Source organism: Sander vitreus, chromosome 2, assembly GCF_031162955.1.
Source record: "Sander vitreus isolate 19-12246 chromosome 2, sanVit1, whole genome shotgun sequence".
Classification (NCBI taxonomy): domain Eukaryota; kingdom Metazoa; phylum Chordata; class Actinopteri; order Perciformes; family Percidae; genus Sander; species Sander vitreus.
Genome location: NC_135856.1, coordinates 24,832,592 through 24,850,707, shown reverse-complemented (window position 1 = coordinate 24,850,707; position 18,116 = coordinate 24,832,592). Strand labels below are relative to the sequence as shown.

Sequence of the window (18,116 nt, the reverse complement as noted above, 5' to 3'; positions counted from 1 at the left end):
CAGAGAATTAAGTCTTGCTCACTCCATTTAGATCAGGTTAAACGTTGAGCTCACATCCAATAATAATGATAATGGAAGAATGGCGCATATTAGATCTTGAGTCACGCCACTCCATACAATTTTGAATCCTTAAAGAACCCCTGAACAATTAACTGTCTCTGCTGAAATGCCTGAAACTCATTTTTTGGCAACAGATGCATCCAATAATAATGAGTGGACTGGAAATAATTATAGATGTAAACATGGTGATATTGATTTAACAAAGGCCAGCAAAGTGCAGTGTAAAGGTGTGTAGTTATAATGTGACTCCATGTTTGGATGATTTGATGTCATGAAATATGTTGTTTCAATTCTACCCACTTTTTCAGATTTTTGGCCAGTTACACTACATGGCTAATCAGCTCTGTATTTGTTCTGTGCGCAGCTGCTGTGCCAAGGGTAGAAATTAGCAGGGTTGTTATGTCCAAAACAGAAATGACTTTTCCAGTGTCCACAGGTTGTGTTTGATTGAACTAGTAATGGATGGTTTCCTTCTTCTTATGTCTGCTTTTGGGCACACTACGGTAAATTAGTTTAGAAGAGCCTTTCAGTGAGGAGTCACACCCACCATCACACATCAGCTCTTATCCAGATCACCACAGTTCCACAAAGTTTCGTGCAAAATCTATCTAAAAAACTTTATATTATATATATATATATATATATATATATATATATATATATATATATATATATATATATATATATATGAATGAGAGAGAGAGAGAGAGAGAGAGAGAGAGAGAGAGAGAGAGAGAGAGAGAGACTGCTAACAGACAAACAAACTGGGCCAAAACAAAAAAACTCATCCTCGTATTGGCTGAGGTACACAGTAATACTTAACTATGATTCTTGGCAGTACTGTATGAAACATATTCTATTTAAACATTTGATTTTGCCGCATAGTGATAGCTGTAGCCATTTGTTTCCAGAAAAGCTATTTTTGAATGTTACAATGAAGGATCAACAAATCTGCAATCATATGTTGTGCCTATGATCTCAGATGATAGGCAGGGCCATCAGCTTTTGTTGACATGTACAGTAACTTAAGTGGGATAACACATTTGAAGTGATGCACATTAGGACATATGTTTTAACCCCTGTAGCTAGTTTAAAATGTATGTATATGTCTATACATTTTCCAAGGATTTGTCAGTGATGTATGGGTGTTTTTTTCTGTATATTGTCAATTCATCGCAAGTCAATTGTGAATCTACAGTCTAAGCTGGATTTAAACTATCAGCAGGAACAATAACCGTGTCAAGTGTGGCGCTTTCATTGTTTTGATTTAGGTTTTCCTTAAAATGGAACAAAAAAAAAGAACAAAACAACACATAGGGTTAACACAGGGCTCCCACAGATATAAACATGATTTGGAAAATGCAGAAACACACAAACACAAACATCTCCACACCATATGAGTGAAGTCTGAACACCAAAGAGACATATTGTGATCATTCCATATAAAGACAAACATCCAGGCACGCACATCAGCAAATGGGCTGAAACAGAATTATTTCATATCACGCTCTACAAATCTGGAAATAATACAGCTAGTGCGTAATCAAGTTCAAATGTGAAGCGTCTGTTAGCGCCTGTTGCCCACAATCTCACACACATTTGTCTGTGTGTGCATTTGTAAAAGAGAGAGAGGGAGAACTATTGATGTGTGAACACTTCTGTTGTACTGAGGTAAAACGCAAATGAGGCAACACAATTTGCTGGACACTGAAGGACACAAACTCACACACACACACACACACACACACACACACACACACACACACACACACACACACACACACACACACATTTATACACAGGCTTGGCAACTGGACTCCTGTGGACTGATGCTGCCAGGTCTGAGAGCGTACATGCATCAGTAGTGAGGTCAGTGTGAGTGAGTGTGTATATATGCAATACTTGTGGGAGAACAGACCTCGTCAATCATGGCTGGAGAGAAATTGGTCCATCAGCAGTAGAAACCAAAACTAGATGGAATTCAGGATCTACAACCAGGTCGATAATTTGTATATTAAATCTGAAATCAGCAATGTTCTGAATTTACTGTATTACATACATCTGGTTGAGCTGAGCTACTGTGTATCAATCATAGATGATGTTTGTATTCTACTGTAAGAGCCATTTTGATCTGTCAGTTGGATAAATTAAAGTGATAATTGTATTTTTTTTGTTTACTTTCTAGTTTGAAAAATGTGTTGCAAATGTTCTGACAGACACACACAGTGACAATACTGTGACTGTGTGTGTGTGTGTGTGTGTGTGTTAAAGTTGCTTTAAATTTGGAGGATGGAGGGCGGAGGGGTTGATTCCCATGCTCCCATCAGCACCCAACTCCAGACTCCATCCATGCTGGCTTTTGTTGTTGCAGGCTGCATGCAGTTAAAAAAGAGCAAAGGAGGGAAGCAAACAGAAAGAGAGGCAGAGAGAGAAAGAGTAAGAGTCCCTGGAGGATTCGGGGGTCTGTAGCTAACACTGTTAATAGTAGGCAGGGGTCAGCAGCGCTACTAAACAGTCTGTACGACTGCCAGGGTGGCTGTGAAAACAGCACCTGCTGGTAGCGCCACTTGACAAAGGCAGCTGGGTCAACAGCCACTGTGGGAATTTATCAACTTTGGGAGGGGTGGTGTATGTGAGAGCGAGGGAGTGGGAGAAGGGCGACAGTGCTCACACATGAGGTAGTTACATGGACCAGAGAGAGAGAGAGAGAGAGAGAGAGAGAGAGAGAGAGAGAGAGAGAGAGATTAAGATTATGACGAAAATCTGAAATAAAACGCAGCTCATGTCACAATTAGAATAAAAAAAAGTGAGTGGAAAGTGAGAAAGGCATACTAGTTCAGGAATGACTGTACGGCTGTGAAGAAAAGGCAGAAAACCAGGAAGATAAATGCAGATTAATTTGTTTTGTGCTCAAAACTGCCCTCCTTTCTACCATTCCATCAGATGAAGCTGAACATCAACATATCTTAACACTGATTTGTTGCTGATCTGTTTGATTATTGTTTGTCAGTGTGTGTGTGTGTGTGTGTGTGTGTGTGTGTGTGTGTGTGTGTGTGTGTGTTTAGCTTGTTGGCTCGCAGGGCCTGCTTGATTGACATGAGGTATATGTGACAAAAGGGCTGTGGAGTGGTGTACATTGTGAGCCCTAACAATGGCTTAATCAAACGGCCCAGTGTGGTCTCTTTTGCTGTTTTGTCATCTGACTCCATTGTTTGGGGGCTTCTTTTGTAGCTTCATTCCTTGTTTTTATTGTGCACGAAATTTACTGTGTATTGTAGGAGCCAGGGCTATTCAGTGCGACTGGCAAGCAGCTTTGTCAAGGGGAGGACCACAGCAGAGATGTAGGAAGATTTAAGAGGGATAGGAAAATAAAGAAAAGGCTTTTTTTCTGCAGCGTGCTGGGAGCTAGCGTACCACACGCTCACACAGGTTCACAGATGTGCATGTTCGCGTGTACACACCACCCACACAGTTTATATCTGTACACACACAAATAACAGAAAGGCGCACATACAGATAAATATATCCACAAACGAGCACCCGCTGTCTCCTTCCCCTGTACATCTAGTGATTTGTGACTTCCATGGCTAATGCAGTTCATAAAGGAGGTCCCAGGACCCTATTCGAAGTTCAATGTGTCTTTTTAAAGGTCTCTGCACAATGTCATTCAATCAGTCCAGCCTGCAGCTGACAAAACCTGAACATGTGAAAAGTCTTTTATAATACTGCTTTCCCTTCTTCTCTATGGAGTGGGGCTGTAACAAATTGAAAGGCAAATTGCATTTTACACCAGAAATCAGCAAGAGGTCTAGCTCTGAGTGCCTGAGGCCTAAAACTTTTACTGCCAACAACTACTTATGTTATTGTTTTGCACAACTAGTAAAGAACCTTGAACCTCCTATACAGTATGTTACAATTAAGCTATTGCCGAGGACCAACTGTTAGAGCAAGGCTGATTCTATCAGACTGCATGGATGGAGTGCAACATGTGCCTTTTGAATTATGATATGATAAACATGTAACTTTGCTATATGACTCCCATGACGTATTGCATATACACAGAGGGGCTGAAACAAGTCCCTGTTTTGTGCTGAATCATAATGTCTTAGTTTGTTTCTTTTCTCATAAAGAAACAGGTCTTTATGGCATTATTTGTTCCTGGCATAAATATAAAGCTTTCACCGTACACATAACTTTGTTATCAAATGCAGACTCAATGGGTCTGAAAAGTATCCAAACTTGTCCATGAATAACTGCATCCAGTATATGTGCCGATTAAAACACAGTCAAACTCAAGTTTCATTCAGTTTGAGGGCTACTGCTTCACTCAATTACTGGATCTTTAAGGCTAATATAGTAGGTAAGATGTATGTCTTATGTAAAGTACTTTGAACTACATTGTTGTTGAAAGGTGCAATGCAAATAAACTTACCATACCCAGTCTTAATCTTTGCGAACGATATACAGTGAAGAGAATCTAAACTCAAAAAGGTCCACTTACTGCTGATTTAGAGCTTTCAACTGCATCTCACAGTCACCATATATAGACTTTATGATTGGAAGTAATTCTATCCAACTGCTATACCACAAACAAGCCCTGTCTTGCTCCGTCTCTCTCTCGCTCACATACACCCTCACACCACACACATTCAGCATGTTTCAAAATGCATGGTGGCCTATTTATTATTGGAGGGGTACTCCAACTGACAAACAAATACCTAAAAATGAAGTCATCTGACCAGGACATGTTTACACAAACACTGCTGAGGGATTTTATGGCTGATGTTTCCCTGTAAGCCTTTCCCGCCCTCACTAGCAATTCCTCTTTTCCCCTCTATGTTCCCAAACACACAGTTGATCACAGCACAGTGCTAGATACTATTCTGAACCACAAAAACCACCATACTCTAAAACAAACCTCTTTATGAGAGGGCTTTAGGTTCAAGATGTCCTCGCAGTTTGAAAAAGAAAAAAGGGAAGGACCACCAGACTTGATAACGCGCTGAGGTCAGACACGTTAGCTACCCTATTTACTCCCCCGTCACCCCCTCTCCATCCTCCCTGTAACAAGATCATAATAATGATGCCAGAGTGTATTAGGAGTCAAGACTCCAACACCACAGGGTCTGCACAGACTAAACAAGTCCACTTGATGGTGGAAAAAATTGTTCTTTGGGAGAAATGCGTCCAGCAGCCATGCCAGAAAACATAAATACGGAGTGAGCCACCAGGGCCCCTTTGAAACATCTGTGGTGTAATTAATTGTGCTAATGCCTGGGTGGCACTGTCGTCACCAAGGAATAATCAGCTGCGGATATGTTTCTATTGTGATTCTGAGGCGTGCACATTCTCTCTCTCCGAGTCTGCTTCTCTTACTTTATCTGCCCCTCTTAATCAAATCGGACCTAGCCTAAAGAAATATTATTCATTTGGGACTTTTCTTGTTCATTCAGTACGTTTAAAATTGGACATGACCCACTTACTGATCTGAGCAACCGGGCCTAACCCTGCAGGATCTCACTCTTTAAACTTCCTGCAAAAGTACTGATAACATAGGCAGAAACATGGGGGGTTCATTGAGACTTAATATGCAGTTGGTTTGAATTACAAAGTCTGCTTAGGTTTGCGGTACTTTTCTTACTGCCAGGGTAATATATCAGACACAAATGCTTATACATCCCTACTGTATCATGTGGGATAAATTCATGCCCTGTCTGCATACTTTCTCATCTTGAGTGACAAAATGTTTTTCACATGTATTTGGCTTTGCACAAATAGTTTATAGATCCATCGATATCGGAATGATATCTAATACAGTACTTGGATGTATAAGGTAAGAATTATGACACAGTGACACGCACACAAATTTGAATTATGAAGATACACTCACGCACACAATACACAATCACAATACTAATCACAATACTTTATACTAACATTCTGAAATGCTATGCTTATTCTCCACTTACTGCTCAGCATTTGTTTTGGCCCAGGCAGGTGGTTGATGTGACGGCATTGAAGGGCACAAAAAGTTCTGGTCACAGCGATATGTTAAGTGTGTGGAGGGGGCATGTATGGGTAATGCGGACTTGAGGAAGGAAAAAATGCAAGAAAAGACGTCACCGCAGTGAAATGTGATTATAGATCCATGGTTTAATGAGAGTCAGTTGCATGTGTTTTGTATGATATACTGTATGTGGGATAATATTAGTCTCACAAAAAAACCAAAACCAGCATGGAATTAGGGATGGTGGGCTTGTTTGCTGGAGTCTCATTTAATGGCATAAGGGAACAATTACTTACTGAACTGATACCCAACTGTATACCACCACTGTTTACAAACATAAAAATATGGTTCACTCAAAGCCCCTTTACAAATATGAAACAAACCATCCCCCTAGAAAAATAAAATGTACTTCATGCTACCTTTTAGGGTCTACCAGCTTGTAGAGTTTCCCACTGTGTGACTGTGCCATGCTTTTACTGCTTGCCAGTATGTAGACTTCACCTGCAAAAGAGGAACATGGAAATGGGCCATCAGGACTATTTGCATTACATACTTTTAATGTGTAGTATATGTCCCAATAATTAACCTTTCTGCCATCCACGCAATACCTGTGCCACAATGAGGAGATGAGACAAGAGGACAAAAGAGAACATAAGGAGATGGGGAGAATGGGTGAAGCTACAGCTTCTGCATTGCTGCACTTGCCAAAAGACTCTAAGAAATAGTTTAATGGGACAATTGGATACTCATGACTGGGAACCAGGCGGATAATTTAGTGAGGAACAAGCCCGCAAGAAAATTCCTAAAGGGGACAAATTGTAAACATGTGTCTGTGAGGCCCATACTTTGGGACACAAGCCCACCCCCTCCATGATTTTTGCACCACTTGCAAATCATGATCAAATGCAGGAATCTTTAAATACCTCATCAAATAATAACTCCAAGACCTGGCAAGAACTGTGATCAAACATTTCTGATGGCTGTGTGAGTGATCCACATAATGTGCTTATTTTAATCAGAAACACCAGAGCTGACAGTTAATAATTCTGTGAGTGAGTGAGAGGTGTGGGTCCAGCTGTTAAAAATGTTCTGTATAATAATATTAGTCCACTCACCTTAGCTCACCTTAACTTATCTTAATGCTGCAGTCCCCCCAGGTAAACAGTAACACATCGCTCTAACCATGCAAAACATCGCCTTGTAGGTGGCCCAATACGCAGGCCATAAGTGGGTCTTTGGAGTATCATTTCTTTTTTATGGAAATGACAATTAATTCAGAAGGAAGGACGCACTGTTTAATATCCTGTTGGAACGTGTCATAGAGCTAGATTAAGAGGGGTATTAGTTCCCCCTGTAGTTTTGAGTGTAACTCCTTGTTGGCTAGGTGCAATTTTTTTCTAAATTTTGCAAAACATCTTTTAAATAACCAACTGGAAAATTCCTCACCATGATGTTTACATATGCACCATTGATAAATATACAACAAAATGACTCTAAGCCATGATTTTTCCATAGTTTTGACATCCATCATTTGAAGCCAAAAGGCCTTCAAAGGTTCATGTTGTGAAACCCAAAAGTGATTTCAGAAAATAAGTTAACACATAGCCGTCACTCGTAGATATAGGGAGGAAGAACAGAACAAAAGAAGAGAGAAAAGAGAGCTCGATTGAACATCTGAGAAGAGATAGATAATATGATTTACTGTGTAGGTTGTTTTTTTTTATCATTGCCCTACTGACCTAGTTCATCCTCTCCGAAACCCAAGATGTGTCCTACAAGCATGGAGCCACAGGAGCCAGCTGGGCCTAGACAAAGAGCTTTCTCCAGCCACTGTTCACCACTTGCTGATGTTGACAATGTAGACTTCTGGAGGATCCGCAGGTTACTGACAAAGAAACAAAGAAAACACACCGAGGAGGTGAATGACTACAATCATTACTTTGTCAGTTTATCTTATGTAGATACTGCTCATTATGTAATATGTAACCCTAATACAATACAATTCATTTGCAGTAGTATTAGGAAAATTACAGCTGAGATCTGGAAACAGGGACAACTTTTACTTGTAATTGTAATATGGATCATTGACCCATCTTCCTTTTCCACCCCATGTCTCACATGGTGTTATTTAAGACCTTGGCTTTCAGTTTCAAAACAAACATAATGCCGGAGCCTTCACTTAGCCACAACAATATGCCCTCAAATTGTAATGAGGCACAGAATTAACCGACCACACATTGTTTTAAACACAGTGCCAACTCCTGATAGTGTACTTCCCCCACCGCTATTTACTTCCTTTGTTTACTCAAGCGTCAGTGTTTGACATCAGCAAAGTAGGATGAATTACAAACCAAAGAAAAGTGTGAACAGCACATAGCAGGATGTCTAATCTCCATTTACACTGAATGGGCCGTGCCCTAGTGGTGACAGTAACCTAAAACTTGTTTTCCCCCACGTGGATGGAACTTTGTGTTTACTTTGGCACATGCCGATGCAAGGGACAGGTTTTTCAGTGTGGGAAGAAAAGAGTAATGTTGATCTCAATAGGACTTAAGATGTTTGACTCATAACTCATAAATCAAGTGTACTTGAACGTCAATAGGATGAAGCCACTACGATGTCTTTAAAATAAAGATTTCCATCAACAAGTGTGCAGGGAGTCAATCTAGATTTCACAACACGTAGCAACTTCATTTTTCAGCTTGATTATGTACTAAGTACTGTTTCAATGGTCAGGCCTTTTTAATTCTTACCCATTTTTATCTCCAAACACATAGCTGCCATAAAGTCTTCTAGACTGGCAGCCTCTGTAGATGAAACCCCCCACGGGTGGTGCTCCTCCACTGGACTGCAGGTCATAGACAGAAGGCTCATTTTCTGGGGAGGAACAAGGAGGCAAAGGTGGTTACAACCTACTGATTTACTTAAGGAATTATAATAATGTATGCCCATGATAGTAAGTGCTGTTTTTTGTGTTGAAATCAAAAAGATGAACCATGTTTACTTAAATTTGTCTGTAGTCTATTAGACAGAATGGTTGTATGGTTCCTATTAGGGGAACTCAATTCAATAAGACAAAAAGTGCATCTTGATTTAACCTATCACAGCAATACGTTTGATTTCTTCCTTGGCAGCCAACTTAGACATTAATATGTCTTTATCAAAACTGGAAGACAATGTATTAATTTTGTATTCATAAATGTGATGTTGAGGCAACATGGCATGTTTTCTGGATTACAGTTGTCTTGGCAAAGGGAAATATATATGGAGGTTTGCTGCCTTTAAAAATTATGATACAAGACTTGGTGTGCTCATTTCCCAACTGTGATTACTTTAGAGTTTGGGTAACTGGCTAAATCAGGCATCAAGCCAAGTGAGAAGCGGTCTGTGGTGATAACTGGCACTTTGACTTGGAGTGAGAGATGAGGGGTTTATTTGGGTTGCCAAAACAACTCTCATTGTGGCAAAGATAACCAGTCCAATGTAATTTGGAACAAACAGCAGTAATTAGTTGTTTTTTTTTGTAAAGAGAAGGCTTAGCATTGTGAAGGCGCTGCTGTTATTGATTATTTTCTCAATGTGAGAAGAACTAGGCCTCTTTCAGCTGTGTTTTCAACAATGCTAAACCATCATCTAGACAGGTTATTGTTGTTGACAGCTTTAAATCTTACTTGTGGACACAATCTTGCATTCCCTTGGAAAATCTACACTCCACGAGGGGGAGAATCTTTCTCGATCACATCATTTTTACATGCAACCTTCACTGTCTCTACACTCAACCCAGGGGGTTTTCTGAACTTGTTGCCAAAACACCATGCTCTTACAAAATGAAAGACCTTCGTAAAAACAGATGTCATTTTCAGGTTATCCAAGAGGTTAATGTATTTTCATTTCTTTCTCAAGACGTAATCCCATCAAACAAAAAAGCAGACAAAGATTGCTCTCAGTTATTTTTATCATGAGCTATCAACATTGTAAATAATGAACTCTTTCCAAACTTAAAAAAGGGTAAATATTATGAAAATGTTTGGAAAATCTCATGGAAATTGTAACTCACCATAATCTTTCCCTTTAGTAATCTCCAGTATTCTTCCTGCTGATGTGTTTTTGCCACTGGCATCTGTACAGAGGATCAGGAGACTCCCATTGTCAGTCTGAAGCCGATCTACTGCACACCTATAGAATGCAGGGAAAAAAGTAAAGTACTGAAACCAACCAACTACAAGGTGGCAAGTTGGCATAAAAACAGTCTGAGTTTCCAAAACTCTTTCCTAAAAACAGCAGTAACAAAACAGATATATGAGGATAATTGCTATGTTAGCTACTCTTTTTTGACAGTACAAAAAACAGTAAAAGTTTGAATCAGGCATCCCAATTTTGCCAGGAACAGCTGTTAAGTATGTCAGTGTGACGTTGCTGAAGTGTCTCATTAAATGTTTACTCACCTGCCTGGGTCATGTAATCCATGAGCAAATATTTCAGGTGGCTGGTTGGTGCTGTTGAAGTACGGGTTGTTCCGCGGTATTGAATAAGGTGATGTACAGCAGTCTGTGTCCACATCTACCCTCAGGATGGACCCTGTGAAATCACTGCATTCAAACACAAACAAAATACACCTTCACAATGGTGGGAGCTAGGAAAGGATTCAATCTTGGGGCACACACACCAGCACTTGATCATTTATACTACAATTCTTAGACCTCTGATCTCACCTGAGTCCATCCATCTCCTCCATATCATCCAGGGTGATCATGCCATCTCCCAGGACAATGTGCAACAGACCATCAGGGCTGAACAGAAGTTGACCGCCTAGGTGCTTCCTGTGCAGCTCTGCCACTTCCATCAGCACCCTGACAGTCCGGGTGTCCACCTGGTTCGGGTTTTTCCTTAGGAAAAACACAACACATCATTGTCACTGGGTTCTATCAATGGGTGCAAATATTACCCTACAAATTAACTAATACATGTCAGTACAACATTTCTATACCTACATGACTTCCATACGGTCTCATATTAGATTCAAAAGTATACATTGTATTAGGGGGGGTAATCCACGAACACCGTGGTGGACAGGTGCAGCCTCTGCCATGAAAGAGGCAAAGCAGCGGGTGTGGGAGAAGTTCGGAGAAGACATGGAGAAGGACTTTCGGTCGGCACCAAGGTGCTTCTGGAAAACTGTTCGCCACCTCAGGAGGGGGAAGCGGAGAACCATCCAAGCTGTGTACAGTAAGGATGGGACGCTGTTGACCTCAACTGACGAGGTAATAGGGCGGTGGAAGGAGCACTTTGAGGAACTCCTAAATCCAACTAATACCTCCTCTATGGTAGAGGCAGAGCTGGAGGATGATGGGGGATTGTCGTCAATTTCCCTGGTGGAAGTTGCTGAGGTAGTTAAACAACTCCACAGTGGCAAAGCCCCAGGGATTGATGAGATCCGTCCAGAAATGCTTAAAGCTCTGGGTGTGGAGGGGTTGTCTTGGTTGACACGCTTCTTCAACATTGCGTGGAAGTCTGGGACGGTGCCTAAGGAGTGGCAGACCGGGGTGGTGGTTCCCCTTTTTAAAAAGGGGGACCAGAGGATGTGTGCCAATTACAGGGGTATCACACTTCTCAGCCTCCCCGGTAAAGTCTACTCCAAGGTGCTGGAAAGGAGGGTTCGGTTGATAGTCGAACCTCAGGTTGAAGAGGAACAATGCGGATTCCGTCCTGGTCGTGGAACAATGGACCAGATCTTTACTCTCGCAAGGATCCTGGAGGGAGCTTGGGAGTATGCCCAACCGGTCTACATGTGTTTTGTGGATCTGGAGAAGGCGTATGACCGGGTGCCCCGGGAGATACTGTGGGAGGTGCTGCGGGAGTACGGGGTGAGGGGGTCCCTTCTCAGGGCCATCCAATCTCTGTACGACCAAAGCGAGAGCTGTGTCCGGGTTCTCGGCAGTAAGTCGGACTCGTTTCAGGTGAGAGTTGACCTCCGCCAGGGCTGCGCTTTGTCACCAATCCTGTTTGTAGTATTTATGGACAGGATATCGAGGCGTAGTCGGGGTGGAGAGGGGTTGCAGTTTGGTGGGCTGGGGATCTCATCGCTGCTTTTTGCAGATGATGTGGTCCTGATGGCATCATTGGCCTGTGACCTTCAGCACTCACTGGATCGGTTCGCAGCCGAGTGTGAAGCGGCTGGGATGAGAATCAGCACCTCTAAATCGGAGGCCACGGTTCTCAGCAGGAAACCGATGGAGTGCCTTCTCCAGGTAGGGAATGAGTCCTTACCCCAAGTGAAGGAGTTCAAGTACCTTGGAGTCTTGTTCGCGAGTGAGGGGACAATGGAGCGGGAGATTGGTCAGAGAATCGGTGCAGCGGGTGCGGTATTACATTCAATTTATCGCACCGAGCTCTCAATCTACCGGTCAGTTTTTGTTCCTACCCTCACCTATGGTCATGAAGGCTGGGTCATGACCGAAAGAACAAGATCCAGGGTACAAGCGGCCGAAATGGGTTTCCTCAGGAAGGTAGCTGGTGTCTCCCTTAGAGATAGGGTGAGAAGCTCAGTTATCCGTGAGGAGCTCGGAGTAGAGCCGCTGCTCCTTCGCGTCGAAAGGAGCCAGTTGAGGTGGTTCGGGCATCTGGTAAGGATGCCCCCTGGGCGCCTCCCTAGGGAGGTGTTCCAGGCACGTCCAGCTGGGAGGAGGCCTCAGGGAAGACCCAGGACTAGGTGGAGGGATTATATCTCCAACCTGGCCTGGGAACGCCTCGGGATCCCCCAGTCAGAGCTGGTTAATGTGGCTCGGGAAAGGGAAGTTTGGGGTCCCCTGCTGGAGCTGCTACCCCCGCGACCCGATACCAGATAAGCGGACGAAGATGGATGGATGGACATTGTATTAGGGTGTCGGTTAAGTGGCTTTTGGACGCAGTTGGCTCTTGATTAGGGTAAAAGTCACTAAAGAAATGCTATGAAATATACTGCGCAAGACAAGTACACACTTTGATTGTCTCTAATTACTTTAGAAGAAGAAGAATTGTGCTGGTGGGTAGAAGGATACAACATGGATAAGAAACGCTGACATGACATACCACACAAAATCCAACATGAAATGACATTAAATAGTTTGTGTCTGGAGACATTTAGTCTAATGCATTGTCTCAGTAAGGCAAAGACTGTGGGTGGAGATGTAACACAGGCTTAAAAATGTTGCACAAGTTCTACTGCAAAGTGAGGATTTGGCTTCACAGTATCAGCAACAAATATTTCATGATATGTTCTTTTGGGTAGTTCTGCAATTTTTAAAAAGCAGCTTGCCAAAAATAAATAAATTACTCTCTTAAACTACCATCAAATACTTTAACTGTCATTTCTCTATTGGACCCTCAAATTATGGATTATACGCTGCAGTCACCAAGACTGCATGCCAAGACTATAATTAAGATTAGATCATTAAATCAAACATACAACTGTGATTATGCAAATTAAAATGTAACACTTAAACACCTTCGTGAGAAAAGATTGTTTTCTTAATTACAGGTCATTGTGAAGGGAGTGTGGCAAAAGGCAACATTGCTATCATCACAAGTGTTGCAAATGAACGCCCATATTACGCAGTGTGCTCTTACAGCTTTCGTATTTACTATGGTTACCATTGTCTCTGTCAAATCAGTGTTGTTGGAGGGGAATAGCACATATTATGAGCAATTCCTTCAGGGTTTTGTGATCAGAACTTTTTCACAACATCCAATAAGTTTCAATTTCATCCTATTCTTATTTCTCCTAATGCATTTGAAAAGCTTATAATTGCACCATTTGAATTTTTAAGCAATCAACAGTAAAGTGAGAGCATGTACTGAAAAGCAGATTGTGGGAATTTCCACCACTCGTCATGCATTGCTACAAATTACGACTGACCACATTGTAAACTGCCCTGCATGAAGAAATGAATGTCCAGGCTATATTAATCCTCAATAGTTAATACGTCAATTTAATGTTGTGTAGACTGTAAGGCAGCTGAGGTTTTGGTTTCCTTTCAGGCAGTGACCAACTCATATTTAAGGTAGATTTGGCACACACTCCTCCCATTACCTCGAAACGGTGTATTCAACCACACGGAGAATGTGGTCGTGTGGTCCAATAGCCCAGCGCTCTTGGTTGGTGGTGTAGGAGACGTAGAGCTTGCCATTCTTCTTGTAATTGGGGTGGAATGCCAGGCTTAGCAGGCCCCTTTCATCTCCACCCTGCAGTCAGATGAGAAACACAAAAGATCCAGGAGTTAATTATGTCCCTCCTTGGCTTCTGCTCGGGCTGTGTGGGGTTGGAATCACCCCCCTCGGTCATCTTCATCATCACCAAGACCACTACATGCAAACCCCTGCACACCCATCACCCCCACCTCCTTTAATTCTTTAACCTCTCTAATCCCCCTTTTTATTTATGCATCACATTCCCTTTCACACCCCTGCTATTCTCCCATTCTCTTTTTCTACCCTTGCCTGTTTCACTTCACACCTTCACCAACTTCCTTGAATATACCATTACCAACCATTATGAAGCATTTGACTCTGGGTAGAGCAGCACAACCTCCTCTACAACCCCCCGCCTTTGCCCAGTCCTCTCCTCAGCCTGGTTATGTGCGCATGTCCACAGGGTCAGGGGGCCCCTGTGACGCCCAGGCCCTCCCGGTGGCCTCCATTGTGCAGTGATTTGTGTGTGTAATCTTTGGGGGATATCCGTGAATGCTACGCTGAGTGGCTGAAAGAATTTATTAGCTCACTCACAGTTCATAGAGAGCACAAAAGTGCAGAGTGCTTCAGCCCATGCTTTTTGCTCCCCAACCCTCGCTCTTTCCTGGTTTACACAAAATCCATGCAAAATTCAAGGCTTGGAGGGGGGGGGGGGTCAGAGAGCTGCCAACTCCCACTGTCTTGGCAACATGTTTAGAAAACATCCAAATTGCTTGTGTAATATGTAAACCTTTGTCTCACCCCAGAGGCAGCTACATCAGTTGTCACTACCCTGGTGGTCCTCCCATCATAGTTAGCTGTAATAATCAGCTACAGCATTTCATTCCCTAGGCAAGACAAGCCAGATCGGCCCTTTTTTTAATGTTGTACTCTCCCTCACTATTTCTTCTTGACAAAAGAAAGGACAGAATGCTAGGCTTAGGTGTAAGAATGTTTATAAAGTGATCCCTGTGTGATTGCATCCCTAAAAAACAGCTTGATTTTTTTTTTTTCTTTCACTGAGAAAATTTCAAAAAAGCGATAGTGAGCATCATGCAAAGAAGTTATCTCACTCATTCAAGTATCATGTCTACAATAACCACAGCTGTCTCATCCTTAAATATCCCCTCTGAAAATAGTAAAAAAAATAATAATAATAAAAAAAAGGAATTCAGAAAAATATATATCCTGGTTTGAGCATAAGTGACAGGCTCTGCATAGGTGTAGTCTTATGTCACAGGCCAAAGAACACACATCATAAATTGGTGAACTGAATCTCGTAGTTCTATTTGGACTGCGTTAGACCCGGCCCAGTCAAACACAGCAGTGACACAGGCCACATGAGAACGCAAAAGAGATGACTCTTTGCAAAGGAATGTACTTGAAGTACCAATGAGCAACAACAGAGACCCACATGATAAGCCACAGGGGTTCTATCAATCTGAATATAAAGTGAAATGTTGTGAAAGTTGACAAATAAATCGCCACCCCAAAAGGCAGAGTTCCTCCACAGCAAATTTATGAGTACTACTAAATGTCAGATAATTGAAGTCAAATAAAAAAGGAGTTATGTGGGAGTGGATGCAGCACACAACAGCTGGATGTTAGTTGGAGCAGAGGTGACTGCACTTTGCCAAAGAATGTCAAAAGGCTTCATCTTAGGAAGAGAAATTCTTAACCTAATCTTGAAATGCTGGATCCATATGTTGGATTTGGGGATGCAGTGACCCACATCCCCAAAATACACTCACTATAGGGAGTGGGTCAAAGACCACAATGCCAAAGAGGCCTAGATCCAGAGCCAAAGGGGGACCACCAAGATACACAGTGGTTATATGGACTGAAATATTAGCTCACTTGCTAATGACTAGCTCCTTCAGCAGCAGGCGAAAAGCAGAACTGGCACCAGAGCCATAAGAAACAAACACTGCATTAGCCTTTCACTGCAGAGAAAATCAAACGGAGATACCTTGATTAAAAGTGCCAACCTGTGGCTCCTGAGCATTGATCATGCTAAAACTGCTGCCAGAGCTGCAGTAGGTAAGATATTCTTGGCACGGCTCAAAAACCAATATACTGTACAAACAAGCTAATTTAGAGAAACTGCAGGTTTCACATACTGTCAGCTGCAACCTGAATTTCCTAGGGTTTCAGCTTCTACATTGTGGGTTTAAAAGCTGTAATTAGATTTAGGAGTTTTCCTCTGCCTTGTGTCATAGTACATTTTATCAACTACTACAGTACTGTGTGTGCACTTTTTTACTATGCCGTTATACGGTTTACTTTTCACCTACAGTACATATGGACGATGATGGGTCAATTTAGGGGTAAGCTGCAAGATTCTCTGTTTTATTGCAAGCAGTTAACCCTCATATTAATAATAATTTACCTTCATAATTTCTTAACAGATGTCAATGCTGTGGATTATAATGCCTACTATAAGTTGACTCAACTTAAAACATTCCCTCCATTATCCCCTTAAACATTGTTGTGTTTTTTTATGACTGCCATCATTCTTCCACAGCCAGGCAGGGGGTCCTGATTGAATCTCTCATGAGGTATTATGTCTTCATTTTTCACAAACACCTGCCTCTGCATTCCTCTTTTCCCTCCAAATTTTGTTCTCTGGGGCTCTGGCTTTGGCGCACTGTCAAAGTGTTGGCGTCACTCCACAGAAAGCTGGGAAAGTGAGGTGCAGGGATGAGGAGCGGTTGTTATCTGACATCTCAGAGTGCATTACATAGAATGCTGGTCCTGTCTGAGTGGCGGAGGCAGCGACACACACAACGCTACCATTTCCAATTCTGCAGGGGCAGCGGTCTTTGGGTCCGAGTGACACACAAGTTGGCTCATGCATTGTTACCCTGAACCTATTGATCCTTTCTCAGTGGCTGGTGGGCATTTCTCCACTGAAAGACATTCCACATGAGTTGATTGGAGCAAAACAATGTCTACGCCCTTCACTCAAAGACTACCTGAAGCATCTACGCTCACACCTCCCTCACACACACAGACAATACACACCTCCTGTGTAGTATTCTGCTTTTCCCTTAGCTGTACAATGAGAATCAAATCTCCACTGTAACTCCGCCACCTGTTCATACATAAATCCTATGACTTATAATAGTTTATAGCAATCTTATGACACATTAATCCTCCCACCAACCAATAATAAGATATAATCCATCATCTGGGCCATAAAGTTCATAGAATAGACTTTTTTTTTTGTGCCTAACTGCTCCATTTGTTAACAATTTTATCTTTCAATAGCAGACAGCTCACTGTTTGAGGATATTTGTGAGATCAGTATGAGTTATAGTGAAGATGAGGCCATTTATTTCTGTCCATATGAAAGCAGCCCTGAGCCTCTGATGGCCACTGAGAATGCAGAGCAGCTGTCAGCGGAGCAGGGACAGAAAGAACAACATGCTGTGACTTATTTGTTTTAACAGTGAAATGTTTTATTGCAGGCCCCTTCGCCCCCTGTAACACAGTGTCATGTCAGTGAAATATTTGAGAAACTCCAATTACCTTAATTGACAGACAAGAAAGTCTAATTTTGTTGAAAACTTTCCTGAAGATTGTTTTAAATAACTGTATTTGTTATAGCATTGCACTGCATATAGAATTTTGTTTAGACCTAATGTTTTATTTGATCACTTAAAGTTATATTCTATACATCTTCGTTTGTATTGTATTTTGTATATACACACAGACGCTTACTAACTAGAGTGCTTCCAAGCTGAAGCAACAAAACTCTTCTGTTTTTATTTATTTGGTGTGTATAAAGCAGAAAGTTGCAGCCTGTAATGCAAATAGGTATTTGTGTTTGGTACACTAAAAA

General features: G+C 41.9%; 1 protein-coding gene across 1 annotated transcript in view; it reads right to left on the bottom strand.

The window, feature by feature from the left end:
- The window catches only part of hhip (hedgehog interacting protein), a 33,560-nt gene that overhangs the window by 1,416 nt on the left and 14,028 nt on the right, over positions 1-18,116 (bottom strand). Inside the window, exons 5-11 of the mRNA XM_078262610.1 lie at positions 14,136-14,287; positions 10,780-10,953; positions 10,513-10,656; positions 10,125-10,243; positions 8,821-8,944; positions 7,807-7,952; positions 6,487-6,568 (exon numbers count right to left, since the gene is read on the bottom strand). Of these exons, the coding sequence (XP_078118736.1) occupies positions 6,487-6,568; positions 7,807-7,952; positions 8,821-8,944; positions 10,125-10,243; positions 10,513-10,656; positions 10,780-10,953; positions 14,136-14,287 (941 nt within the window). The remainder of the gene's footprint in view (positions 1-6,486; positions 6,569-7,806; positions 7,953-8,820; positions 8,945-10,124; positions 10,244-10,512; positions 10,657-10,779; positions 10,954-14,135; positions 14,288-18,116) is intronic.